The 27049-nt window shown below is 37.1% G+C and overlaps 2 protein-coding genes across 3 annotated transcripts; one reads left to right on the forward strand and one right to left on the reverse strand.

Moving 5' to 3' along the window:
* Nucleotides 1-1954: 1954 nt before the first annotated feature.
* Nucleotides 1955-19579, reverse strand: ZBTB49 (zinc finger and BTB domain containing 49). 2 transcript variants are annotated; one of them, XM_052681656.1, is made up of 9 exons: nucleotides 19479-19573; nucleotides 18064-18087; nucleotides 17775-17944; nucleotides 15025-16130; nucleotides 10560-10606; nucleotides 6895-6968; nucleotides 6063-6145; nucleotides 5812-5973; nucleotides 1955-3859 (listed from the first exon to the last, which is right to left on the reverse strand). In XM_052681656.1, the coding sequence occupies exons 3-9, from the start codon at nucleotides 17924-17926 to the stop codon at nucleotides 3192-3194; spliced, it is 2292 nt and encodes a 763-aa protein (XP_052537616.1). In that variant the 5' UTR covers nucleotides 17927-17944; nucleotides 18064-18087; nucleotides 19479-19573; the 3' UTR covers nucleotides 1955-3191. The 2 variants fall into 2 exon arrangements, with proteins under 2 accessions (XP_052537616.1, XP_052537615.1); XM_052681655.1 differs by lacking the exon at nucleotides 18064-18087 and having other exon boundaries at nucleotides 19479-19579.
* A 6-nt stretch (nucleotides 19580-19585) lies between these two features.
* Nucleotides 19586-26895, forward strand: LYAR (Ly1 antibody reactive). Its single transcript, XM_052681670.1, has 9 exons — nucleotides 19586-19695; nucleotides 19929-20115; nucleotides 21232-21346; nucleotides 21872-21979; nucleotides 23196-23279; nucleotides 23921-24266; nucleotides 24500-24598; nucleotides 25335-25420; nucleotides 25742-26895. Exons 2-9 carry the CDS (start codon nucleotides 19994-19996, stop codon nucleotides 25874-25876), a joined length of 1095 nt encoding a protein of 364 aa, XP_052537630.1. The 5' UTR covers nucleotides 19586-19695; nucleotides 19929-19993; the 3' UTR covers nucleotides 25877-26895.
* Nucleotides 26896-27049: the final 154 nt, after the last annotated feature.

Consider the following 27049-nt stretch of genomic DNA (forward strand, 5'->3'; position numbering starts at 1 on the left):
GCACAAAGGCTGTGATACAGTCTGTTTTAAATCTCCTCTATTGACTCCACCAAAATACAACAGAGAAAGCAAAACAAGAGTTCCAGAACTAGAGGTTACTGAAAGGTTACAAGGTTTGCAAATTCAAGATTAGTCTTTGCCAAGCAACAGAACCCACTGGGAACAGGATCAAATTTCTAATTTCTCTTGGGATACGTAAATCTAAAAACAATTTCTGACAGGGGGAGAACAACAGGTCTGGTGACTGGCAGATATCCACATTTTGCCTCTGGCACTGACACATGGAAAAGAGTGAGAGCATGCGTGAGTACATTTGGCCATCATAATACATGGACTTTTGGGCAGCATGCTAAAAATTTCCACAACGATCCACAGCATTCAAACAAGAAATAATATAAACAAAAAGAACGAGAGAAAAATTAAAGGTTCAGATACATACATTCCCTTAATCCTAAGTAGGACTGTATTTTGTTAGCCTGCTATTTTTAAAATTTGGCATCCAGAATTCCTCTTTGTTTTGACATCACTGGCTGGAAAGATGCATGTATTTTAGTTTCCTGACATATGTGCACTACAGGAAAAGAAAGGCAAACTAAGAGTCCCTAATATGGTCTCCAGTGCCTCTGTGTATAATTTAACCAGCCTGTTTACACAGTTGAAGGTTTTTCAGAATATGATATGATTATTGAAATAAATTACTATTTTTCAAGACTGACATACCAAGTATAATGTTCTGTCCCTTTTTAAGGATACTATCTCTGGCCAACAACATCACCTGTCTTACTTTGATTCAGGTTGAAAACATTTTAAAAAAGGGAGCACAAGGAAAGGAAGTGAAGGCATAAATTGTAATGCATAAAGTTAACAGGAAATTGAGCAGCTAGCTTTGTACTCCTCAATAAAAAGTAGCAAGATCTTTAAAATTTTGAAACATATTGCATTTACTAGGCTCTAAATTTCCACAGAACAAAAGCAGTAGACTGTAAGTTATCTGTGGCCTACATTCCTGTTCTAGAAAAACTAATTTTTGCTCTACCAACAACTATTCCATTATAACATATTTGAATCTTTCTGTTTTACCTGCAGACCATTAACAACATCTTTCCTAATAGCAGAAAAATGAGACATTACATATTAACTAGTAGAAAATCCCAGCTATTGGTTTTACAAAAACTCCCCCCTCACTCCCCATCAGAGCAACTCTGATGTTATTAAATTAGTGGCAACAACAGATTTTTTTAGCATGCATTTAGATGCAAAAACACTGAAATCTACTTTTCAGCCTACAAACCATTTCCTCTCACAAGCAAAATTTTTAACCAGCTGTTTGAGATTTGTATGATTTTGTAGACCCAATAAATGCTGGACCATTTTTCATGCAAATGCAGCTCCGAAGTCTTGCAGTGCTCCCACATAATGCTAGAGATACAGTACTTACAGCTGTCTTGCTAGTAGTGCACACTGAGACTCCTTACAAGAAATGACAGGTATGTACTTCAAACACTTTCCACCCTATGAATGAACTTCAGAAAACAGGTTAGTACAAGGATATTTTCTTTTCAGAAACTGCAGTATCTAAATAATGTTTACTGTAAATCCTGACAGCACAATGCTAAAACTTTGACAGACTGGAAGAAGTTAGACTAGCAGTGACAAGCAGAACAAAACAAAAAACAACAACAACAAAAAAGCAGAAGATCTGTACTGAAAATGAATACAACCATTCTAAGCAGCAAAGCGAAAACAGCCTGTAAGCAAAGTTTTTATCTTTCATTCAATCTATTCATTCCATTAATTAGCAGATGTTTTACACAAATTCACCGAAATGCAGGGCAATTTACTGGTGCATTGACTGCACTTATTTTATATTCCCATCAGCACTGTAAAAATACTTAGAATAGATGGAATTATGTTATTGAAAAGCTTTTATAAAAAGATGAAACACACTGAGCAATTAAGATATAACGTAAAACATCTTCACTTTATTAAGTTAGAATTTCCTGATCTGTATCTTCATCGTACAAATAATCTTCTATGCAAAATAGTTTATAAAATACTAAAAAAGATTTTATTGTAAAAAAAATAAAGCTTCTAGATATACAGTTACTTTGCACTATCACAAATAATATTTAACATTTAATTTTAATATCACAATACTCAAGTCATGTAAACCAATGGTCCTACTGGTAAGAAAACCACTTTTCAAACCCAAGTTCACCAGGGATTTGTTCAATATTTTCCACTTGTCACATCTACAAGGGTTGCTCTGAAAGTAACGCTTCCTATTTTATGGTATCAGCCTATGACATCAGATGACAGGGGTAGAGCAGCAGAACTTGAACCTTCCCACTAATATTCCACTACATTTTGTTGCCATGTGACTGATGGCAGCAGAGGGACAATTTGGCAAAATGGTGTCTGACATGGAAGTGCGTATGAAGAAAAAGTGCATTGCTGACTTCCTCCATGAGGAAAAAATTAAGCCCATTTGCATCCATCAATACTTGCTGAACATACATGGAGACCAAACAGCGGATGCGAGTGCAGTGAAGGAGTGAGTGGTGCATTTTAGCAGTGGCAACAGTGATGTGAAAGACAGGCCATGCTCCAGATACCCATGCAGATTGTTTTTAGTTATGACATGCAGATTGCTTTTAGTATGACACGCAGGTTCTGTTCACTGCTTGAAAAAACGCACAGCTAATACTAAAAAAAAGTATTTTGTAGCTGAGAACTTTTTCTATCACACAGTGTTCTTGTGCTCTTTGTATCTGTTGTAGTTTCCGTGGTAATTAATAGGAGGCATTACTCTCAGTGCAACCTATGTATATCCTCACATCATTCTGATGGTCTGCAGTTGAACTGCACTCGTAAAATGAAGTTAGACACTGGTCTCTCCTTTCCCCTATTATCAGATTTAAAGATAGTTAAATAGTAAATTTTAGTACATCAGCTACATATTGTAGTCACAGAAGAACAAAGATCCTCAAAACTAGAACAGAACTTTACTGAGCAGCAGTGTAAAGTCAGCCTACACTGTATTCTGGGCACACATCTTGATTTCTACCAGTACTCAAGCTAGTGGGTTGAAGAACAAGCTCAGACCTCTTTACACCGCAGTGTAATCATGACAGAGACAAATCTATTGCATGAAATGCCTTTAAAAATTTTTGATTTAGTTACTTGACCCTTCACTGCTCCAATTCACTTTCATTCTGCAAAGTCTTCATAGCTAAACCCCAGAGGGTCATGCTAGAGAAGAATGGTCCTTCAGTATTCTTGTATGCAACAGATGATGTTCGACTGCCTAGAGGATCATTACAGTGACTGTCCAAACTAACCATAGAGGAACGAATCATGGAAATACTATCAGACTCTAACGTTTCTTCAGCAGAAGATCCATCTACATCTGCATAAGCATATGGTGGTGGAGTTTGCTGTGTCTGAGCTTTGTGGAGTTTAGCCGAATCCACATTCAATTTCTGTTGGTTTGCTGAGTCATGGTGTTGAATCATTGATCGCAGCTTACAGTAAGAATCTGCAGAACTGCCAAATTCAGTTGAACTTGCAGTTGGACGAATGGGAAATTTCACTGACACTGGTAACAACGTAACTGACATTTCTTGGCCAAATGAGTCAGAGCTCTGAGATTTGTCAAGATCAGAAGTTTCAATCCCTTGAGTAAATTCATCTAGTGTGTTTGGACCTTCATCAGTGGCTTTGCAGTGCATTTTCTTGTGCCTCCGTAAAACAGCAGAGCGAGTGAAGCACTTGTTACAAGTTTCACAGGTATAGGGCTTTTCTCCTGTGTGCGTCCGCACATGTCTGCGCAGGTCACCAGAGCCTGCAAAACACTTCCCTACAAGACAGAAGTGATAACATTATGATTCCGTTCTTAATACAAGCACAAAAACAAGCCCTAATTAGAGAAAGTATCAAGTGATGAGCTATGGTACATCCCAGTTGTGTACTTTTATTTAGGGTTTCTTCTGTTTCTACAAATCAATTACTTATTTCTTCTCCTTGAACTGATTTTCTGTCTTGTATTTCCAGTGCTTTAGTTTTTGTCTCCAGAGAAAGGAATATCCATTAATGTTTGAAAACTGTGAGCACTCTCAATCTGTTTCAATCTTTGTGGTGGGGAAAAAAAGCATAAAATGAAGACCAATGAGAGTCCTCTGCCTGGTAAAGCAGCATGCTTTTAATTATATTCTTCCAGCTAGAACTACATCATAGAAAGTAATGCTTTGTTCATTAGAGAGCAACTACTCTTAAAATGCTCTTAAGTCAGCTATTTTGTTGACTGTGAGCTAGCATAATGCAGCAGTCCTTTTTTTTTTTTTTTTTACTTTTTCTTTTTTTTTTTTTTTTTTTAACACAAAGAATGCATCAAAACCATTTTTTAATTGCTGTAAATATTAAAGTACAACAAAATAGCAGACTGTCTGCCTGTGTTAACAACCACAGGCTCAAATAACTCAATTACCATATCATAATTAAAAAAAAAAAAACAACAACCAAGCGTGAACCAAGGCAAAGTGTAGAAGCACAACTGAGTGAGGAAGCATTAATTTTCAGAATATGATCCAGACACCTCACGTTCTTTGGAAGAATAAAAATGACTTAACGCGTCTTAGTGATTTTCTCATTCCACCTAGGTTAAAGACTACTTTGTTTTGTATGGATAGATACCAACTAAAATCATTTGTATTATCTGAAAGCTCACTGAAACTGCAGTCTGTTTTTGGCACACTTTTCATTCTACTGCTTTCTTTTTTTCAGAAAAGCCACTTAGCAGTAAAAGTTAAGATTACAAATTACTGGAATAGTACATGTGGACTTTTTGCTTCTGCGAATTTCATAACAGTTGATCAAATCTCCTTTGTGTATTTCTTGCTCTCAGAAGATTACCTGGCTAAAACAGAAAAATGATCAAAAGAACACTAGAAAACAAGAGGAAAATAAATCCACTTTAATACTAGCAAAGCAAAGGTTTGTTTATTCTTTCACATCCTGCATGTCTGTATTTCCTCCTATTGATGCAAGATCTAATAATTACAGCTTTTGCTGCTGCCTGAGGACATTATCAATAAAACATACCACAGTAGGACATTATCATATGGTGAATACCTTCCTCTAAAGCTGATTCCTCAGAACATGAAAGAAATTATATCAATATAGCGCCTACAGGCAGAAAAGTAAGTAGCCTGCAGGATGCTAAGTAATATATGAGATATGGATAGATTGCAGTTTCTCAGAACCACATTATACTAGGATGAATCACCGATTAAAGAGCTATTTTCAAACCATTTGGAAGTAAAATCTACGCAGTAGATTTGAAAGTGGATGTTCTCTGGAGTGAGGCTTTAATCAAGTTTTGATTTTATTCCAAAAGTTGAAGCAAAGTAGCAAAATGTTACTATCATTCCATGATTGACTCCAGTTAAACCTCAACAGCATTTAACCAGCAAGAAGGAAGGAAGATTCTACTGATAGCCAAGTGATGCCAAACCAAGCTTTCAGTTATAAAATGAACAGACAGTATCAGTATTTCTATGGCAAACATATACATGTTGATTCCCTATTTCTTTCCTGTATTCTTCAACTGAAATTCACTTTTGAACTTATGATAGTTGCAACAGTTCAGTACACCAGATGATATGAAAGACACAAGACAGAAGATTTTGTTAGAAACTTTTGCAATGTGGTATTTCAATTTACAATCATTTTAGTTGTTATTCTGCTGACACTGTAAACGTTAGTTATTTAAAAAAACTAAGATACACCAAGCCTACGCACAGTAAGTCTTACCACATGCTGAACAGCTGTATGGTCTCTCTCCAGTATGTCTTATTCTGTGCTTTACTAATTTTCGTTGCATGTTGAATGACTTTCCACATTCGTCACAGGTGAACACTTTATCTGCCGTATGAGTCTTTTTGTGTTCCTTTAAATTACTGAAGTTACTGAACCCTAGAAAAATATGACAGACACAGTCTAAAACGACTTATCACATTTAAATCAAAAGACCTTAAGAGGCAGAAGCTTTGATTCTTACCTACCTCTGCCACAGATATCACACAGATGAGGCTTTTCTCCAGAATGAATGATGATGTGACGCTGAACATCCCCAGAAGCAGCAAATCTGTAACAGAATATATAAATTGTGTAACTGGGTTCACAAGATCCTATATTCTCCTAAATATAACCATAACCATATGGAAATCAAATATAATGAATATCGGATATTCTGAAGAAAAAAAATCTAAACCACAGATGCCCAAATTAATACATTTGAAACAAACATTTTGAAGTTGGCAATGCCTACTTCAATTTATGCTAGGAAAAAAAAAACAAAAGGAAAATAAGAAAAAAAAAAAAAGTCTTCTCCATAAATGTTATTAATTTCCTCCATTTAACATAGTCCAGAGTGCTAATAATATTCCTAAATTATTGTTCTTTTTCACCTGTTAGCAGGAGGAAGAAATATTTAATACTTTGCTTAAATCTGTCAAGGTTCTATACTGTGTAAGTCTCATATAATGGAATAAAAAAGGAAATGATATGATCAAGTAATGAAAACAGAAATTGAGGTTAAGGTACAGAAAAGCAAGATTTACTGTGCATCAGACTGTTCAAAGTACACACAACAGTATATATATCCTTAACTAAAGATGCCAGCATAAAAATTTATGAGGCCACAGACTATATATGTAGTGACATCTTATTAATGAGACCTGCAACAAGAGGCTTACATATTTCAGTATATAAACCTAATGTCTTGTTATGAAATTTAGCAGCACACTGCCTAAGCTCTTGCCCTTACTTTATCACAACCAAAGAAAACACAAGTTTTAACATGGTAACTTCACTGGAATGACCAATTTCACTCACCTTTTCCCACAGATCTCACAAATGTAAGGCTTTTCACCAGAATGTCGACGTAAATGAGTCTGGAGATTACCTGCCTGAAGGAACAGTGATTTAACATTTAACTTCAACTATCCTGTTGGTGTATTCAGATAAAAAGACAATTAGGTTAACTATGAGACAAGCTTTTTATTTCTAATTCTGAGACAGTTAAGACTACAAGGCATGTAGAAATTTAGATTACCGTGTACTTCTAGTCCAAATTGCTTATGTATGCAATTATGTATTGACATGAACAGAGAAAAAGAGTCTGGAATCTAACATTCAGGAAAACAGATCCAGCTATAAATAAAAATGACACTAACTAGATTGCAATCAAGAAGAAAATTTAATAGTAATATGGCTTATGTTTGTCTCATTTTCCCTGAGCTACAAACAAAATACATAACAGGATGCCTAAATTCACCTAGCAGGAGGTAAAGAAAAGGAGTAAACACTTTTCCACCCACAGAAGAGTTAAGAGCTAAGTGCTCCAAAGCCATATTTACCCACATTAGAAGAAAATGGAATAGGATGTATAGAAATGAACAAATAGGATTACTGCCAATTAATTTTCATTACATGTCTTTCCTCCCCCAGTCCTGTAAAAATCATACCAGTCTGCTGGCAAGCCAGCTAATGACAATTTGACAAAACCATGTCACTCATGCCAACTTATTTTTTCAGTGCTTCTGAGTGGTTAATCCATTAAGAGTCCAGTGCTCAAAGAACAAGATACAGCTCATCTCTATAGAAGAGCTGCAGATGTTTCAGAAAAAAGCGTGTGCATACTTCCAGGGTCTATTTTAGCTAAATATATTAAAGGGATGTTTCTATCAGAAAGAAAAATGGGAATGTGAAGATTAACACATCCTCCTCAGTCACAGCAAGTCAATAAAAACCTCAGTAATTTTTTCCTACTCCTTTAGATATAAATTACCTTTGACAATCAATCACTGCAATCTCAACTTATGATATACGAAACAGAAGTACTGCAGACACGCATGCAATACTAAAAGATACTATGTACTATACTAAATACTAAAAGAATGAATGTACACACTGAGAGAACTTTCTTTAACCCTGTAAGGTTTTTCAGGCAGATGCTGAAATGGAAACAGAGAGGCATTGGATACCTGTTTCTGTAGGAGAGAATGGATTGAACTGACTTCTCCAAGTAATCTGTACTCTGCAAAGACTGAGGATTTTTTGCAGAGGTGCTTTGGAAAGCAGCATGCAAGAGACAGTATCTTAACTGTTATTTATGCCACCAAACAAAATAGAAATGCATGTGATATTCTAGATTGGGAGAGAGTCTGAATACGAAGCACAACAATTATTCTGAAAAGCCTCCAGTGGAGACAGTTTTGGTTCACAATAAAAGTATTTAACAGATAACAGCAAGCAGATCTATTAATTGTAATGCTGTATCACTTCTTGCTAATGAGGGCACGAGCTTGTTATTAACTGCTCCAAGACAATACAAAAAAGAAAAAAAAAATTAGTACCCTCTGTTCCTCCTAAAACTATAAGACTGCATACAACCTTGGCTAAAGCACAATACGCCATCCAAACAAAAAGATGTAAGGGAACTTTTATGAGGATTTCAGTGAAAGAAAATGTTTAGAATAATCATCTTACTGATCTTGGTTGCACAGTATTCTTCATAATTTCAGAGACTGGAGATGATACACTAGACCTGCTCTATTTGCAAATGGCATGCTTTTAAGGAGAAGGAAGTGACGCCTAACAGCTCCCAAAAGGAGCTCTGCAGGAGGCAGTGAGGCAGTAAGTAGGATATCCCAGATCACGAGGAAGAGGACCACACTGCAACATGTTGCTTACTAGCAGGGAAAGATGTAGGCTTGGAAGTTCAAAAGAACCTTTTCTCTCAAAAAATCATTTGTGGATATTCCACATTATGAGTCACCATTTTAATTTTCCCTGCTTTCTTCAGTTTCTGTTTCACATTCCACCAAACGGAACATCATTTCAGCTTAATTAAACAGGAGCTGGCATATCAAACACAACAACTGCATTGTGTCCAAAGCCCAGAACATGAAAGCTTAAATAAGAAAAGCTTTAATATTTCTGTGTCTGCAAGCTGAGAAGTTTGTAACAGAGAACAAGATCTGAGATGGCCTTTTCAACAAAAAATAAACAGTAATCATCCTCAAAACTTACTATGCTCTTGCTTATTTGCATGATTCAGAAGCAAGCATCTCAGAAGTATGCAAGCTCCTATTTATGACAAGAAGTGTAATACACAGACTGAATTTTATGGCTCATACTCTGAAAGTTCACAGATTCCAGAGCGTTCCTCCAGATAAGCATGATAACAGAAAGGGAGGGAAGTTCTATAAGAGCATTAAGTTAAAAGGCAGAAATTTGATTTTTTTCTCATTTTAAATTAAAGAGGAAAAATGCATGCTGCCTTACAGTCTGCCATATACATTGCATACATGAAGGTTTTTCATTCCCTCTTCCCACACGGTAAAGGTCTACAATACAGGAAATCACCATGTTTGCCAGAAGTGCTTTTAAAGGAATTTGTGAATACCCACTTTTTTCTTTTAATGAGTGGCTGCTCAGCCATCCAAATTAATGAAAAAGTAATTTTTTTTCTGGCTAACAAGCAGATCCAGATTTGCTCAGAATAGCTTGATGATAGCTTGCTCACTGGATGCAGGATATATTCAGTTCCAGACCAGACTGTGCAACTGCATCAGATACACGGATCAAAGAAGCCCCCTGGTCAGCTGCAAAACAGGCCAGAGAAGCAAAGCACACGTGGGTGGGAAGCTAAAGGCCCTGCAAGTCTAATCCTTAAACCAGGACCCCTAAGGAAAAACAAAGTTATTTGATAATTGTGATGCAATCTTGGCATAAAAATATACTGTCTCCCACAGTTCAACATAAATATTCCAAATAAGAAAATAGAAAAGAAATGGAATTTTTTGAAGGACAAGACAACTAGGCAACTTATTTCTAGAAACATAAATAAGTTGTACTCAGAATAGTAAACAAGCATAGTAGGGCAAGTTAAGACAACTACAGCTTAGGCTCTGTGTATAAGTAGGGAATTTCATGAGAATTTTGTTAAAAATTCTGACTTTTGTAACTTCAGATAGACTACGCTGTACTTATTTATAGAAGAAAATGGAGTCCAACTGTAGACACTCATTTTTCTAGACAAATCAGAAAAAATCTGCTTAATTTATGTCACTTACAAAGATTAAACTGCACTGTGAATACAATGTATTACATGAAATTTTCATGTTTTCTAGACAGTTACGTAAAAACACTATTCAGAGTGGATTCCTAAACATAAGGCAACAGCACAACCTGAGAACAAAAGTTCTATTTCAAATTGGCTGAGGCTCGTACAGATAAATATTCATTTGAAGATAAAATACATAACAGGCATCTACTGAGAGCAGACAGAATCAAAGGTACAAAACGTGTCAAAGACATCTAAAGCACTTAACATGTTATTTTCAGATAAGATGTTTAAATATTTTATCTAAAAAGTCAAGTCTGTCTGAGCAAAAAGTATCTAATCTACAGACACAACCAAGTTTATTTTTAGAATCAGGACATGGATACATTTAATTTTCAAGTGTAAGTACTATAATATAAAATATTCCCACCTGTGAGAAGTGTTTCCCACAAATGTTACATTCAAAAGGTTTTTCACCTAAAAAGAAACAGAAGATAGAACTTCTAATAGCTGTACCAGAATACAAACGTGTCAAATTCGTACACTTCCTTTTAAAGTGTTTAATGTAAAAAATAAAAATATCCCCCAAAGGACACTTACCTGTATAATTAAAGGGAAATTTAAGAAGGAAGTACAGCATTTACCATGAAGCTTTTTAAGGCAGGCTTCTCAGAAACATAATTTGTATTTCAAAATAAACAGAAGAGCTTTGATATGAATAGGAGTGCTTTTTCATTGTTGTTAATATTTGTTGTCCAGATGAAAGGAGTACCGCACCATTAGGAACAGAACAGATGACAGGTTTCTACTACAACAACAAAAGCTATGGAAAGTGCACCGGTCCTTCCATTTGTACATGCAAAGACCCTCTCTTAAAAAAGAATATGGAACACAAATTTGGGAGGATTCAGTTTTCCCTGCTCAATGAGTACCATACGCCTCCAATCAGCATATAGCCATTCACTGACCCCAAATGCGCATTTGTCTTTCAGCAGTACCTGATACTTAACTGCAATATTTCTGAATTTGTGTATCCAAAACTTGTATTCTTGAACCTGCCCACTCCAGCATTTGAAAATAACTTGATGTTCCACCTAGAATGTGACTGTGCAAAACCTTAGGTATTTCCAGAAGGAAAAAGAGATCTTACATTTCGTTTCATCCTGCTGACAAATCAAAAAATCAGTCTATAATTTTTAATTTATGTATTTTAACAAGCGTTCTCCAGATTTTCAAGAACACCACTTGGCCATTCATAGTCTTATTTTCCACCAAATATTTCTGCACTGTGACTCTTCTTCCATCTTCAGAAGTGTTAGAAGTACCACCTGCAATATCCAGGCACCGAGGTTCTACTTTCCATCACTGCTGCAAAATACATGCGATTGATATCATTTCAGCATCTAGGACCAAATGCAATTGCCTCAGATTTTAAATCAGAGTGAACATAGTTATATGGCCTCACAGACAGGCAGCAGTCTTCTAGATATGTGAAAAACTTAGCTTAAATCAATCTTTCCTACTTACTGAAGAATGGAAAAAGTTTCAAGAGAGCTTTTATCCAAACATAAGACAAAACAATAACTCAACAGTAAGTAGCAGAAAGGGTTGACTTTATTATGACTCTAAATATGCAAATGACCAGAAATTCTGATACTGACAAATCAAATATGAATGAAACCATCAGGACATCAGAACTCTGGCAATTTGGAAGGCTTCTGACAGCCATAAAAACATTGAGGTAATTTGGAAAGGAACACAAAAAACATTAGTGGCAATTCCTGCAGAAATGACCTATATTAAAAAAAAAGTTACTGTTGACTCAAAGATTATTATCTGAACAGAAATCCAGTTTGTTTTTTTTTAGGGTGGAAGGGATAAGGCAGAAATCAAAGGCTCAATTCCTCAAAATAACTGTTGGAGTCTGTATGCAATTCCACTAGGACTGTACTGATGCACACTCTTGCTTCAATGAACTTAGTAGTTGTCTTTTTCCCATGGTAAAGATAGAACAAAAAGGTTCAGTTCGTTAAAGAAACATCCAGACAATTTTCAGAGAACTCTTCTACACCTACACAAAACTCTAAACAGCCAAGCATATCAGGCACCTACTGCAAAAACAAATTCTAGCCTAGCAGCAACGCTAGATCACTGAGTGGATGGTGGCTTCCTAGGCTGTGTTACTAAGAGTGCAGCTAGTAAGCTGAAGATGATTCTCTTCTGCTTGTCACTGCTGAGACCATACCTGGAGCCTTAAGAAGGCCAACAGGAAATCCTACAGCTGTCTACAATCATCTAATGAGGACTGATGAAACCAGATACTTGAAGTGATAAGACATAAGGCAACAGAGACAAGTTAGATTATCAGACACAGGAAAAGACTCTTTACTCCATTGGATGGTAAACACTGCTACTCCTTTCCAGGAAAGGCTATGGAATCTCTGTGAAGATACTATAAACTTGACTAGACATGGTCTTGAGCAAAACAACCTAATCTAATTTCTGCTTTGAGCAGAGCATTTGGACTACGTGACCTCCAGGAGAATTCTTCTAAGCTAAAGTACAGTATGATATTATGTCTGTCATTAAATTCCAAACTACAAACCTTATCTGAGATCAACACTCATCTCCCCAAAGACCACTGATGGATCAACAGCAGTAGAGAAGTTTGGAGGGAGGGAGGAAAGTAACTGAACTGCAACAGTGATAATGCTTAAACAAACATCCAGGAGACTTCTTAACCCTTGAAATGATTTCTGTTTTTTATCTTCTGTTATATCCATCTTGTTCAATGCTGCAAGATGAAATAATTATAAAGTGCACAACAGAGCTCCACAGGAGAAAGACAACAGCAGTGTTCCTGAACAGAACATACAGGCGAGGAGCATAACCCACTAAGCACAGAATACTGGCAACTTGTCCAAGCAAAGCTCAGAATGAAAAGGTTGGGGATCAATACAGCATTCCATGACAGGGTAACTGTTTCTGTTTTTTGCAATCCTGCTATGAGTTCTTTCCACTGATTAAAAATGACATATTGTCTGAAAATGTTTTTTTTAAAAACTGTTATTTTTTTTTTTACACTAGGTAGGTAAGCAATGTGTAAGAGGGAACCAGACAGGTTCTACCACAGAAGTCACACTAATTAAAACACACTACAATATTCAGTCAAGTCAAATCCAATAGACTCCACTGATATGCAGCTGTATCTACAGAAACAAAAATTTTAAAGCATTTCTGTCAGGAACCCTGAAGTTTTTCCTATATTAAGATTAGTACCCAGTCCATCCCCTTAACATTTAAGTTACAATGCATTACACAAGGATCAAAGTTAACCTTACACCTTCTAAAATTACTTTATATGATTTACCAGACTCAGAAGCATACAATAACACAGGTCAATTGTACAAGCAATGCACTCTTAAAACAATCAAGAAGTCTATGGACACCACGACTCACAAAATCTAGATTTCTCCCAATGTTTAAGGTATCTAATGGCAAATTACAACACGTTTCTCACAGTTGCAGTCTCTCTTCCACATTCATTCTCTAGCAAAAACTCTCATTTTACCAACTTCAGAGTATCTCTCTCTCTAAGGTGGGACTTCTCTAGATGCTCTATCTTCTATCTGACCACCTATTCTCCTGAAATTTATAAGACTTTAAAATATACTTGGTAATGTCAGCCTAAATTCAACCACAGATTCAAAACACAAGTCAAAGAAAGAGAGGATGGAGATAAAACACATGCAACTGTTTCATGGGAGAACAAATTAATACAGTATTACAAATAATACACACACGCAGATGCATTCAAGGACACTGAATAAAAACTTCAAAAGACAAATGAGAACTGTTCATATTTTCAGGTTCTGACTTTCCTTTTTACTAATCACATGGATAAATAAATTCATAATACTCAGGATTAATTAACAAAAGCAATTAGTGTCTGCTAAGAAAGACTCATTTACTGTCAAGGTAGCAATACCTTCCACGCTCATTTGCAAAGAGACGTTTATCTGACAAGACCTAGAGAGATGCATTTATGTATTTAATATGGGGGAAGAGAAGGGCAAAAAGTTTTCTACAGTACTGATTGAGAACAATGCCATCTCAAGGACATGGAACCAATGGTATTACTTGACTAGCTACAGTACCTTTTAAAATCCCTTTTAAAAAGCGTTCCTAGTTGTAGAAATAAAATAGAATAAGCTAATTCAATGGAACAGACAGACTAGTTAATTCAAAATTAGACTCAGTCTTGTTTTTCACTAAAATAAAAATGTACTTACATCTACGTTAGGTTTAAAAATAATATTACCAATAAGTATTTAAAACAAAGCAAGTTCAAAATTCCCATTCATTCTGTACCTTACTTGCTTCCAGGAGTATTACTTTCTAGATAAATATCATGAAAGAATATATTTTACAGGTTAAAAAGAAATGACTACCAAGCTCCAATCAGTTCTATTTTACAATGAATAAATCACAATGAAGAAAGGACTGCAGTTGCCTAGAAGCCTAAAATGTTTTCTTCTACTCACGTGCACTTTTGTTGTTATCTGCCTAAGACTTCCGGACAACCTGACTCTTTTAAAGTAATGGCAAAAATGACATTTCCATTAAAATAACACACAACACTCCTTGAAAAAGCACCCCAGAAACAAACATGAGGCAGGAATCTTCAATACAATAAAAACTCTAAACTAAAATAAACTCAGTCTTACAGTCTTTATTACTACATGATTATTCACTGAAAATAAACGTTAAAAAAAACAAAACAAAACAAAACCTTTGAAAGCATACTCTAAACCAACATTTCTGAATCAAGAGACACAAGACATTCTCCTCAATCCAAATATTTGGTCTGCAGACCAAGTTATTGGTAACTGTACCTGTATGAGACCTTTTATGAAGCTCCAGATTGCTTGGATGTTTGAAAGCCTTCCCACATAATTCACAAGTATATTGCCTCTGTGACTGAAGAGTCTGCGATTGTCCTTCTTGTTCCAAAGGACCTTGAGATCTTTCAATTTCAACAGTTTGTTCAAAATTCTCAGAATTCACCGAGTCATCAGCTTCTTTTTCTTCAGCAACTCTGACACTGGTCACACCCATGGTACTTTCATTTACAGATTCATTTACTGGTGTTATTCTACTGTCATCTCCTTTAGGCTCCGGGGGCTGCTCGGCAGATTTCTGAGATCTCAGAAAATTCAACTTTTTGAGGTGTACTGCCTTTTTCAGCCTCATCTGCTTGGTGGGCTGCAACAGCATGCTTTCTGTGTCTTGATCTGGAGCGGCTTCATTCAAGGGCTGAACCAGAAAGTTTGATGGTAAATGTTCAGAGGTTTCCAGAATACATTCAGGGTGACTGACAGGACAAGAACTACTCTGTACTGTGTTTATTTCTGTAGATGTATTGTAAGAAAAGGAATGTTCTGCTACCCTCTCATTATTAGAGCAAGCATTTTGCTTATAGAACTGTTTGCTGTAGAAGTTGCGCAGTTTATAATAGTAATTTGGTTGCTTAAAAGGAAGTTCTGTGCAGTTGCCATCTATGGAGTTGTGTGACTGCTTCTGTAAATCACCTGAGGGTGTGTGAAGATTAACAGACTGTGATGTATGAGAATGGTGGTCAGCCAAGACCTTGCTAGCTTGTGCGTCGGATGAACATTCTTGTAATAAGTTCGTTCCATAACTGTCATTGGTACAACTAGTATCTGCACTCAAACTATTCTGCAGGGAAAACACACTATTACAAGGCATGGTGGTTGTTTGCTCTATGGCTGTAGAAGATTTTAAAAAGGTGTGGCAAATATTCAGCACATTTTGCACTTGAAGGCATTGCGCAATATCCAACATAGCTTGTACATTGTCCTGACTAAGATCCAGATGGGAGGTATACATGAAGTCCAAGATTTGGCCAATCCCACCTACATTTTTAATGTCCAAATGAAAGACATCATTCTTCTGGCCTGAAGAATTCTGAAAAAGGGTCCTGACAAAATAAGGTAGATGTTCAAACACACAGATAATTCACAACACTTTTGTAGGAAAAGAAAAAATATATATATACAGACACAAACATCTCAAACAGTCTGGTATGAATAAAAAAATTTGTGCTATGTGGTCTTAGCAAATCTGTTGTGGTTTTGCAGATGAACTTCTCAAAACTGCTCAAATATTTCTTTCATACTATTATCCCTACACTGTTAAAGTACACATTAAAGCAGCAGACTCTTTTTATCCTATACTCGCAGCTTCTTACCCAATGCTCTTTAAACATTTGGTGCAGGGATGTATTTATGGACTGCCTGCAATAGTCCACAAACCCAAAACGCTGTTTTCCCTTCCATCATAGCAATTAGGACATGAGAAATTTGTCAGTAAAAAGACAGATCCCAAAGTCAGCAAAATTGCTCTCTTCTGGCAATCAAGTTTGTCTATCACTCATTATCAGTGAAGCTTACTAAAGACAATTCATTAGTTCTTTTTATGCAAGTAGACTAGAGGACGGTAATAGTAAGCTTTTATTTTTTTTTTATTTTCCATTATTTTCATTATTTTCAATCCTTTCTGTCATACACCAAAAAAAAATTTGGTGCTGAATGACCAGGTGCTGAATGAGAATCAAGTAAAAGAAGAAAAAAAAGAGTAAATGTATATGAGCACAAAACAACAGTCCAACCATCACGCACTGAATTTATCTTCAAAGTAACTGAATTCACAAGAGCACCAAAGCTGTAGCTCTTCATATGCATAACCAATCCTAGACTGATTAGCTTGGCTCTGCCTCAGCCAGGACCTTCACACTTTCATGAAAAACCTCTAGTCTCTAACTTGACTCTCCCCCATAAAATGATGATGTGTATATCATCTTCATGGGTTAACTCACAAATTAGGTTTGTTGAAAGGTGGACATAACATCAGTGAGCAGTGAATCTTATACAAAAGGCAGCTGAGGCTTAATGAAAAGCAGTTTTAGGTTCTGAAAGAATCTCCTCTGGTTCAAAACTGAAAGCAGTTTTGAAAGGATCTCCTCCAGGAGATCAACAGTGGGTGGGCTACAGTGAGGGGAGAAAAACGGGGAGTGATGTTGCTTCATGAACTACCTGCATACTTTAAAACACGTACTGTCTGATAATTTCTTCTATGCAGAGGTTCAATATTACCTATGTAATCAAATCTTGTTTTGGACACCACCAAACAGAAGTGGATAACATGAACTGTTTCTGTCTGGCTCAGCTCACATTCAGTACTATCACATTCAGTACTACTTCATGTAAATAGTTATCTTTGCATACTGAAATACTGACTGCAGTATTTCATGCTAGAATCCCCTGTATGAAGACTGTAAGCAAATAAAGAACAAAAAATTTCCAAACTCAAACACTGTAGCAGTTAATGAGGCATACCCAAAAATTAAATTAGAATGCTCTGTTTTTAATTAGGTACAATAGTTGATGTAGGTTCATCTCTGGACAAATAGTTTAACTTTTTACCTTCCACTCTAATAGTTACTTTCTGTGCAACTACCAGAAAAAAAATAATTAAATCAACTTCTCAGGTAAAACCTCAAAAAACAGCATTTAGTTCACTTTTTTTTTTTTTTTTTAAACCAAAAGAAATTTCTGCCACATACCTGAAATACTGACTAAAAGCAGCTAACACATTTTTGTGTGCTTTGAAGCAGACACCTTTCACCACCAACATGCAGTCACAGAGAAGACCCTGAATGCGCTGCTCATGTAGCTGCTGGAGTAGATGACAACTATGGCTAGCAACAGTGTCCATGCTAGAAAGTCACATTACCTACAATAAAATAAAATTCTAAAATGAACTTTAAATATCAACTCGCAAAATGAATTTAGAACACGAAGAACACTTTTACCATTTTTTATCTCCTAAAGGAAACACTAGTTTAGACTTGTCTTGTGAGCTCTGAAGACATTTCTCTGTTTAAAAAAAAAATAAAAAAATCAATCACAATATCACTCACCAGAAGATGCAGCAGCAGTTATGGAAAATATTGATTTTAATGAAGCATCTCTAACAACAGAAAGCTTCTGCAAGAATGTGCAAGCGGTGCTGCAAAAATGCTGATCTCTATACCCACAGGAAATACAAAGCCAACTACTTTAACAAGATTATATGGCACAACCATATCAGACCTATAAAACAGTAATATCTCTAGAGGACAACCTCATTTGTTTCATCCTCTCAACTGAGCAGGGTGAACTCTGGAGCAGCACTGTTTGTAGCACATTCATTGCTATTGCAGCTAAGCACATTTCTCACAGATCTGGTTAAATAGACAAGCTAGAATGGCAATTTTTGATTTAACAAAACATAAAGCCTCATAAAAGTCACTTTTTGAACATGCTGAAGAGAACGCAACTGATAATAATCCCACACAATACATCCACATTGAGTTCAAAGCTTTTTTTTTTTTTTTTTTTTTTTTTGAAAAAGGATGAAACTCCAGCCCTACATACTGGTAAGGACAAATGGAAAACTTAAAATCTTAGGACACTGTCAAGTTGTAGTCTTAATTAAACGAAGCAGAAAAAAACACAATGCTTAAATGTGACAAGAGCACAGTTATCCCCATTTTCAATTCTGATGAAGAGCTATAGTTCCCCATTTTAATGGGCTCCATAACAGAATCACAGAATGGCCATGGTTGGAAGGGACCTCAAGGATCATCAATCTCCAACTCCCTTGCCACATGCAGGGCCATCAATCTCCCCATTTAATACTAGACCAGGCTGCCCAGGGCCCCATCCAACCTGGCCTTGAACACCTTTAGGGATGGGGCATTCACAACCTCTCTGGGCAGCCTGTTCCAGCAACTCACCACTCTCTCTATAAAGAACTTACACTTACCACACATTTCCTTTCCTTCTGGCATATCGAAGTGGTATTGCAATGTACATTTTATCCCCTATTTCACCTTGTCTTTTACCAGGCTTTAAACTAAACTAGCTGCACCTTTTGCTTCTCTCCCCCCAGGAGGCTTCGAAAGCCCTTAACAACCCACGAATTCGGGCATCCTCAGCAGCTAGATGCCTCGGTGTCCGTGAAGAAGGGCACCCACTCCGAGCTACTCACAAGCAAGAGCAGCCCCAGCCCCACAGCCGCTATTTACGCGCAGATCAAGGCTTCAGGATCCCCTCAGACCTTCAGGATCCCCTAAGCGCGAAGCAGGAGAAGGGCGGAAGGTGACAGAGGGAGAGCGAGGAACGAGGCAGGCACAGAAGGGAGTGGGCTGAGGAGACAGCGGAGCGAGGCACGGCTTAACAAACGACCGAGGAAAGGAGCCGGTCCCGCTCAGCCCAGCGCTTACCGGCTGCGGTCACCTCGCAGCTCCATCTCAACACCAACCCCACACTCAACCGCCCCCACCGCTTCCGGCGCCGCTCCTTCCGCTTCCGCTTCCGCTTCCGCTCCCGCTGCGTCCCCGAGCAGGCTGGCGTTGCGCATGCGCAGAGTGGCGGCCGGGGCGGGAGCGGGGAGACGGGCGCACGTGTGGGGCCGGGCAGCCGTTGGAGACGGCGGTTGCGGTGAGAGGGGGGTGCGACCGGGGATCGTAGCCCGCAAAGCGACAGCTGTGGGGGGAGGAAAGGTCTCCGAGATGCAGCGGTGCCGCTGAGGGGACACCCTGAGCTAGGGCTGGGAGAGGGCAGCAGGAAGGGGAGGGCGTAGGGGAAAGCCGAACTGCGAGGCTGTTAAACAGGGGAGATAAGAGCTGGAATGCTCCTTGCAATTGGTGGCAGCGGGGATCTTGTCTCGCCAGGGCTGTGCTGTGCGGGGAGGAAAGAGATCGGCCCCACCTCATAGCAGCTGCTGACCCTCACCGCCATGGTCGTCTTCACGTGCAACGCGTGCGGGGAATCCGTGAAGAAAACACAGGTTGAAAAGCACGTGAACATTTGCAGACACTGTGAGTGCCTCTCTTGCATGGACTGTGGCAAGGATTTCTGGTAGGTAAATGATGGCAAGCAGCCTTGTTTGCTCCTCAGTGGTTGTCACACGTCAAAGGTTTTCCTGCAATGTGTGAGAGCTAACTTTGGCAATTTCTGAATAATTCAGATTTCTGCTTAAAAAGCAAACAGGTTTGTTTCAGGCTCAATCATCCAATTGCGAACAAGGGCTTGGAAGTTCTGCTGCGCTGGGAGGGAGATGTATGGCACTGCACTCACTTGTCCAGAGCATCTTTGTGCACCTCTCCTGATTTCACCTGGACAGAATCACAGAACGGCCAGGGCTGGAAGGGACCTCATGAATCTTCAACTCCCCTGCCACATGCAGGGCCACCAACATCCCCATTTAATACTAGGCCAAATTGGAGTAGTATTGGACAAACTGGATGTCAGTGTCAGACTGACAAGTGTCAGATAGGATTGATGTTGCAGAAAAGGCCATCAGCAGTAGATAAAGGTGTCATCGGTACTGAGTATATACATTAAGTCCAGGTCTGCAGACTAAATGCCACTTCTGGACATTGCCAGAGGTTATATGAGGTTGGCAGTGATATCCAAAATTGTGAATTTGCCTCTTCTCATAACTCAAAAGACAGCAGTGCTACTATCTGCTTTTTAAATATGAATGTATGAATTGCGTAAGAAAGTAAGCTCATCCTCAGATAATCGGAGTTATAGAATGGCTTAGGTTGGAAGGGACCTTACAGATCATCCAGTTCCAGCTCTCCCTGCTGTGGGCAAGGTTCCCAGCCACTAGATCAGGCACCACATCAGGTTGCACAGGGTCCCATCCAACTTGGCCTTGAACACCTCCAGGGATGGAGCATCCACAGTTTTTGTTTATCTCTCTCAGTACTTTATCGACAACAAAATTGTTATTCATTTTTTCTTTTTGAGGGTCCACACGCATTGATTAGAACAATTATTACTGCATTAGTGTATCCACATTTGATGTAAGCAGTCTTACAAGCAGATACTTTAACCATGTTGAACTTCTATCATATAAGTGTTAGCAGTATTGAGGTGTAAACAGTAGATGCTGTTACTTCAATTTGTTGACCACTGAGTCTGTTTGGAGGACTGAGCAGTGAACTACAGTTGAAAATCTGTGTTCAGGGGTGATGACTATAAGGACCATGTGAAGTGTGTAACCGAAGATGAGAAGTATGGTGGAAAAGATTTTGAAGCCAAAACTAGTAAAGGAGATGCTAAACAACAGGAGTGGCTTCAGGTAAGGGCTATACTGTATACTGATATAAGCAATTCTTGATTGTTGAATTGGCTTGATTGTTGTTACTGAAGCAGGCACTGCTGACAGAAGAAATGCATGTCAACTGTGGCCTCAAAGATGGCTTGTTTTTCACAGTTAGTTCCAGAAGGAAAAACATTTGCAAAAGTTTGCAAAAAACAGCCAGTTGAGAGTTCATTTTCTTAATGCAAGCACTTTTCAGAGTGCAGGGCTCCCCTTTATGATGTGGTTACTTTAATTTAAAGTGTAACTTGTACAACAGAAAGTATCAGTGAGCAGTCCTGCTTGCCTCTGCTCAGTATCACAGTATAAGTATTTATACAGATAACTGATGCTTGTGATAAAACTACGGGATAGTGTTTATTTTGAAGCTTATTGAATGATTTCAGTTAGCCTATGCAGTCTGTGGGTGATTTTTGTCCAGTGTGCTTCCAGCTTTCATACCTTGCATGCATCTTTTGATCATTATGCTTCTTCACTGATTTCATCCTGCTTTTCTTTGTTCAGAAAATTCATGAAGTAATGAAGAAACCCAATATAAACCCTAAAATGCGGAACATTTTGGAGCAAATGCGTTCCTTTGGTAATATTCCAAGAAAAAAAGTAAAATTTCAGGTATGTTTTAAGAGCTTTGTAGTAATTTGTGCAGTGAACTTAAAAATAGACTTCCCTGGTGTCTCTCTTTTAAGAAAGGTGGGACAAATTGTTTTATTTTGAGCATCAGGAAGTGGATGATGTAATGGCCAACTTTCAAATAGGAGATGTTTGTAAATTATTTCTCCTTTCATAAAAGGTGTCTAAATGCAGTTTGTCTAAATGCAATTTTAATTAGTTATTAGGCCAGAGACTCACAAAGTTGATTCCCAGACTAACGGATTAAGGTTGGATGTATAGGCTTGTTCTTTTTTAATACTTCCTTTTTTCTTTTTGCAATTGCTTTTGAATATCCATATTCTTAGACATATTTGCAAAGAATTTTAATGTCTGTGGCTTAGGTTTTGCCTGGGAGCTGCAAGAAACTTTGTTATAGGGAGTTTTCCTGTTGATTAGTGTTCTGAGCCCTTCTCCCATACAGGGTACTTAACTGAAGTGTGCTTCCCAACCACAGCAGACTCCAAATACTTTATGTGGTATCTGTAAAGAATTACAAGTTGGCCTCCACCTCTTTTTGTGTCTCAATTTGTAAAGCTGAAAGAAAATAATGATTGCTTCTAGGTGGTTCAGATAGGATGTAATAAAACTGATGTGAACTTACTGCCAGAGAGCTAGCTAGAAAGTTAGACTTACTTTGACAAAATTGACAAAAACGTTCTAAGCAAGGGAAGTTCTATTTTCAATCATTATTTTCTTTTTGGTAAGATGTTGCATTGAAAGATCAAAAGTTTTTGCAGTCCATTATTCCAGTTTACCAGTGCAACCTTCCCAGGTATCCCTAAAGGATTATTTGTCTCTAGTGAAACAAACAAGAACACACCTTTAATATTTTAGCTCATACAAACAGTAAAAAGGTTTAGTAGGGCATAGATACAACCAGCTCTGTTCAAAAGCTTGAGGATATAATTTTCTGTATATTGATCTCATCTGGATTATTGTTGGTGAGGCAATTGACAGGCATGGCATAGACTTTTAACAATATGCTATACAAAATTGCATTAATTTTAAGGGATTTCTAGAGAATAAACATCGAACCAGATCTTCATCATGCAGAATAACAAAATTCTTAAATTTAAGAGCTAAATATATGGTAATAAGAAGAAAAGAAAAAAAAAAAGAAAAAGGAGATGCACTTTTTAAAGTTACTGGTAATGTGTTCTTTTTCTTTCCTTCACAGAACTGGATGAAGAACAGTTTGAGAGTTACTGACAGCACTTTGCAAAATCAGGTGTGGGATATTTTTTCTGAAGCAACTGGAGATGTAAGTTAAATTAGAGGTACAACATTGTACAACAGGAATGAGTAAAAAAAAATGTTTATCTGCAGAAATCAAAGCTTTGTGTTGCCTTAATTTTAGCAAGTATGTCTTAAAAAACTACACAGACTCTTCTTTAATCTGCACATTCCTTCTTCCTTGTATTCTGATAATGTGTCTAATTGTTAGTAGCAGTGTTTCAGAATGGTGTCTTTGCCTGCTAAGTACAGTGTTTTAGTTTTGGAAGTATATGATGTTTTCTCTCATCACATTTATGTTTTTTAGCATTCATGTTGATTGTGCCCTTAGAAATTCTGATACTGCCTTGATATGCCTTGAGAGTGGAGTTTAAACATGGATCCATGCAACAAGTGCACCATTTACATAGTGCAACATGTACCGTAAAACATAGGAAAAACAAATTAAGCCAAGTCAAAGATTTTTTTGCAAGATAACATTTCTGCTGTGATGGTGAGAGTATTAGAAGAATCAAGCCACAGTGTTTACTTGTGTAATACAGTGTTACCTTGTGTAATAAACGTGGCTGAATTCAGGATATTGGTGTATTTCAGAAATGATATAGTGGAGAAAAGTTGAATTATCGATAAAGGCATGTCAAAACTGTCATACTCTGTCTTTGAAAAAAGGTGACAGGTAGAAAAGAACACGACAAACCACAACAGAAGGATGGAGTACAGTTTGCAGAAAGAGGGCAGAAAACAATGGCAGAAGAAAACGGCGTTACAGATGGTAAAACCGAGCGGAAAAAGAGTAAGAAAGAACGAAAAGAAGAGAGACAAAAGAACAATAAGAAGGAGAAAAAAGATTTGAAATTAGAAAGTCAGCCTATGAGCTCAGAAACAAAAAAGAATAAGAAGTCCAAAAAACAGAAGGATTGCTTGGAGAATGAATTTGAAATGAATGGAAATGGCCATCAGAATGAAACAGAGCAGGAAACAAATGTCAGGAAACGCAAATATAAACATGTAGAAGGTATCTATCCTACTAACTGCATTTTTGTCTCTAGGCTTTTGTCAGTGCCTAAAAGATCAGTAATCTGCCTCACTGGAATTTTTAAAAGGAGTTAATGTTAAATACACAAATTTAACAGAACATGAACATTTTAGCAAATACAAGCTTATGTTACAAGAATAGAAACTTACTTCTTATGCAACTAGAATTCTTCTAGTTTTATCACTTTTTCTGTGTGTGTGTTTCACCTGTAGAGGAACCTTGTGTCACAAAAAAGAAAATGAAAACTGAAAGCATGTCAGAAGACATGGAAACAGAAAACACCAATGGCAATGAAGAAACTCTTGGAAAAGGTAAAGATATTCCGAAAGGGAAAGTTTAGATGGTTACAGAACTGTGCTACAAAAGACCTTGTGCAGAATATGGTGCTTTCTTAGCAAGCCATGAAGTTGTGCCTCAATCATAACATTCACCTGTCTGTTCCAGAGGAAGAAGGCTGTGCTACACTTTACACCTAGTTCTGAATTCTGTTACTTCTGTGCTGGCAGCCTCTAGCTACACTTAATTTCTCTGGACAGTGAGGAATTTGGCATATTTCTTTCACCACAATAGGTTTCTTCCCTGCTGCTGTACGCCTTGGCCAGCACAGAGGAAAAACAATTAGCAGCTTTGTATCTGTTTTGTCTTTTACATTACCATTTTTTCTAATTGAATCATAAATTGGAGTTTATCTGGTTTATGCTTACATAAGACAAGGCACTTCATTATCTTTAGGGAATGCCTGTCCTTGAACATGCAGATTGCATATTATGTAATGGTTTCTGATTTATAGCTGAAACTCAGAAGCTAAGTAAATGCCATCTTGAACCCTAACTGCTGATGTTGTACAATGATTCTTCACAGACATCCAAATAAAATGTTCAGAAACAGCCTACCTGACTTTATGCTTAAGACACTCTGCTGTTGTAGAGTCAGCAGGATAACAATGAACCGTGATGGCAGCTGAACTGGTTCTAAAAGTTGTAGGTTGAAGGTTCCTACCATAAGAAGATCTGGTATACTTTACAGTTTTATATGCTTATTTTCTAGGTAAATTCAACTGGAAAGGAACCATCAAAGCTGTTCTGAAACAGGCTCCAGACAATGAAATTTCAATTAAAAAACTAAGAAAAAAGGTACAGTACACCATCCTTTTTTTTAGGTTTTAAGTCTTCTTTGGTCTTGATAATTTTATTTTTTTTTTCCTGTAGTGCTGAAGCTTGTAAAATCCTGTTCCTGTCAAAAATGTTTGATATTACTTAGCAGAACATCAGTTGACAGAATGACTAGAACTAGACTCATTCTTTAGAACTCAGGAGAATACAGAGGCAAGTTCTGCAGAGGTGTAGCATCTGCATTTTAATACATAGAATATGTGCTGCTTTTAATACAGTAACAGTATTACTGCTTTAACTGGATCTTTACTAACTCAAAGCTGTTCCTCTTTCTTTGTGCAGGTTATAGCTCAGTACTATGCAGTAGCTGGTGAACATCACAAATCAGAAGAGGATATTCTAATCATATTTAATAAGAAAGTGAACAACAATCCCAAATTTAAAGTTTTAAAGGACAAAGTGAAACTCCTGAAATAAGTTTTCATCCTTTCCATAATGTTTGCATTGCAGACTGAGTCAAATCCTGCTGTCAAGTAGACAGACATCATATATTGGTCTCAAATTGTTTGTGTATGAGAGAACAGAATTTAAGACTGGATTCATCTTCTTTTTCTAGATCTACTGCAGAATATTTTAGGAGTGCTGCATATCTGTTTCAGGTATTTTTTAATTTTTAAGGAAAATGTATATTTTTTGTACAAGTTTTAAGAGGCATTGAAAATAACAGGCAACAGCTATATTAAAATTCTTCCAGGAATGGATTTTATTTATAGGCACGAATGTTTATCAGGACCAGGGTAGGAACTATTTTAAGAGCAATAGGATTTTCATATTCAAAACCTCACCGTAGAAAAATGTTTTGTTATGATACAGTTAAAAAAATGGTATGACTGATAGTTCCTTTATGCACTGTAGCTTTAATAACCTCTTAATTTTGTGCTGTGAAGTGCATAATTACAATGTCTGTAAGATTTATGTATGTAAAATTGCACATTCAGTGAATATCTGAAGACTGTTACCTGTATGTGCATAGCTACTTGGTTTTATAATTAGCACTACAACTGACTAAATAAGTGATGTCACTTAGACTAAAAATTGACCAACAAAATAAATGACTGTAAAATACCACTTCAAATTTATTAAGTCTTGTCAGTTTATGATTGTACCAAAAAAAGAAACAAACCAACCCAGAAGAAATCTGTGCATGAAATCCACAAACTATATATATATTTTTTTGTATTGCAGTCACTGAAAGAATGTTAAAAGGGCAGAAATCTTAAAATACCTGAATTTGTAAAACTAGTGAATATATTAGAAGTGCGAAAATGTTAAATGTCTGGGTCCAGTTTCTCTGAGTACATATTTGTCTTGTTTATAAGAAAAAATTACAATGGAAGTCCATAATAAGTTTCTCTCTTCACTAAATGGTTGTTTGCCAGTTCATGAAAATGGCTTTGGACGTATGTGAATAAAGTTTATTTACAGCCCTGGGAAAACTGAGTTCTTTCAGTGCATTCTAAAAGCTTATTTTTACTTTTTTTTACTTTTTTTTTTTTTCAAATATAGGAAAGGACATAAGACTAAAATGAATACACTCCCATTTATCTTTTCACTGTTTATTTTACTACAAATATTAATGTTATATAGAGA

The sequence above is a fragment of the Tympanuchus pallidicinctus genome, unplaced genomic scaffold, assembly GCF_026119805.1.
Source record: "Tympanuchus pallidicinctus isolate F22 unplaced genomic scaffold, pur_lepc_1.0 scaffold2, whole genome shotgun sequence".
NCBI lineage: Eukaryota > Metazoa > Chordata > Aves > Galliformes > Phasianidae > Tympanuchus > Tympanuchus pallidicinctus.

Coding starts and splice junctions, on each gene's coding strand:
- ZBTB49 (XM_052681655.1), bottom strand. CDS start 17,926: ATGGACACTGTTGCTAGCCATAGTTGTCATCTACTCCAGCAGCTACAT. Junction 6,146..6,894: donor TGTGAGATCTGTGGGAAAAG/GTGAGTGAAATT, acceptor ATTCTGTTACAG/ATTTGCTGCTTCTGGGGATG. Junction 3,860..5,811: donor ATACAGCTGTTCAGCATGTG/GTAAGACTTACT, acceptor TCTGTCTTGTAG/GGAAGTGTTTTGCAGGCTCT.
- LYAR (XM_052681670.1), top strand. CDS start 19,994: ATGGTCGTCTTCACGTGCAACGCGTGCGGGGAATCCGTGAAGAAAACA. Junction 23,280..23,920: donor TTTCTGAAGCAACTGGAGAT/GTAAGTTAAATT, acceptor CTTTGAAAAAAG/GTGACAGGTAGAAAAGAACA. Junction 25,421..25,741: donor TTAAAAAACTAAGAAAAAAG/GTACAGTACACC, acceptor TTCTTTGTGCAG/GTTATAGCTCAGTACTATGC.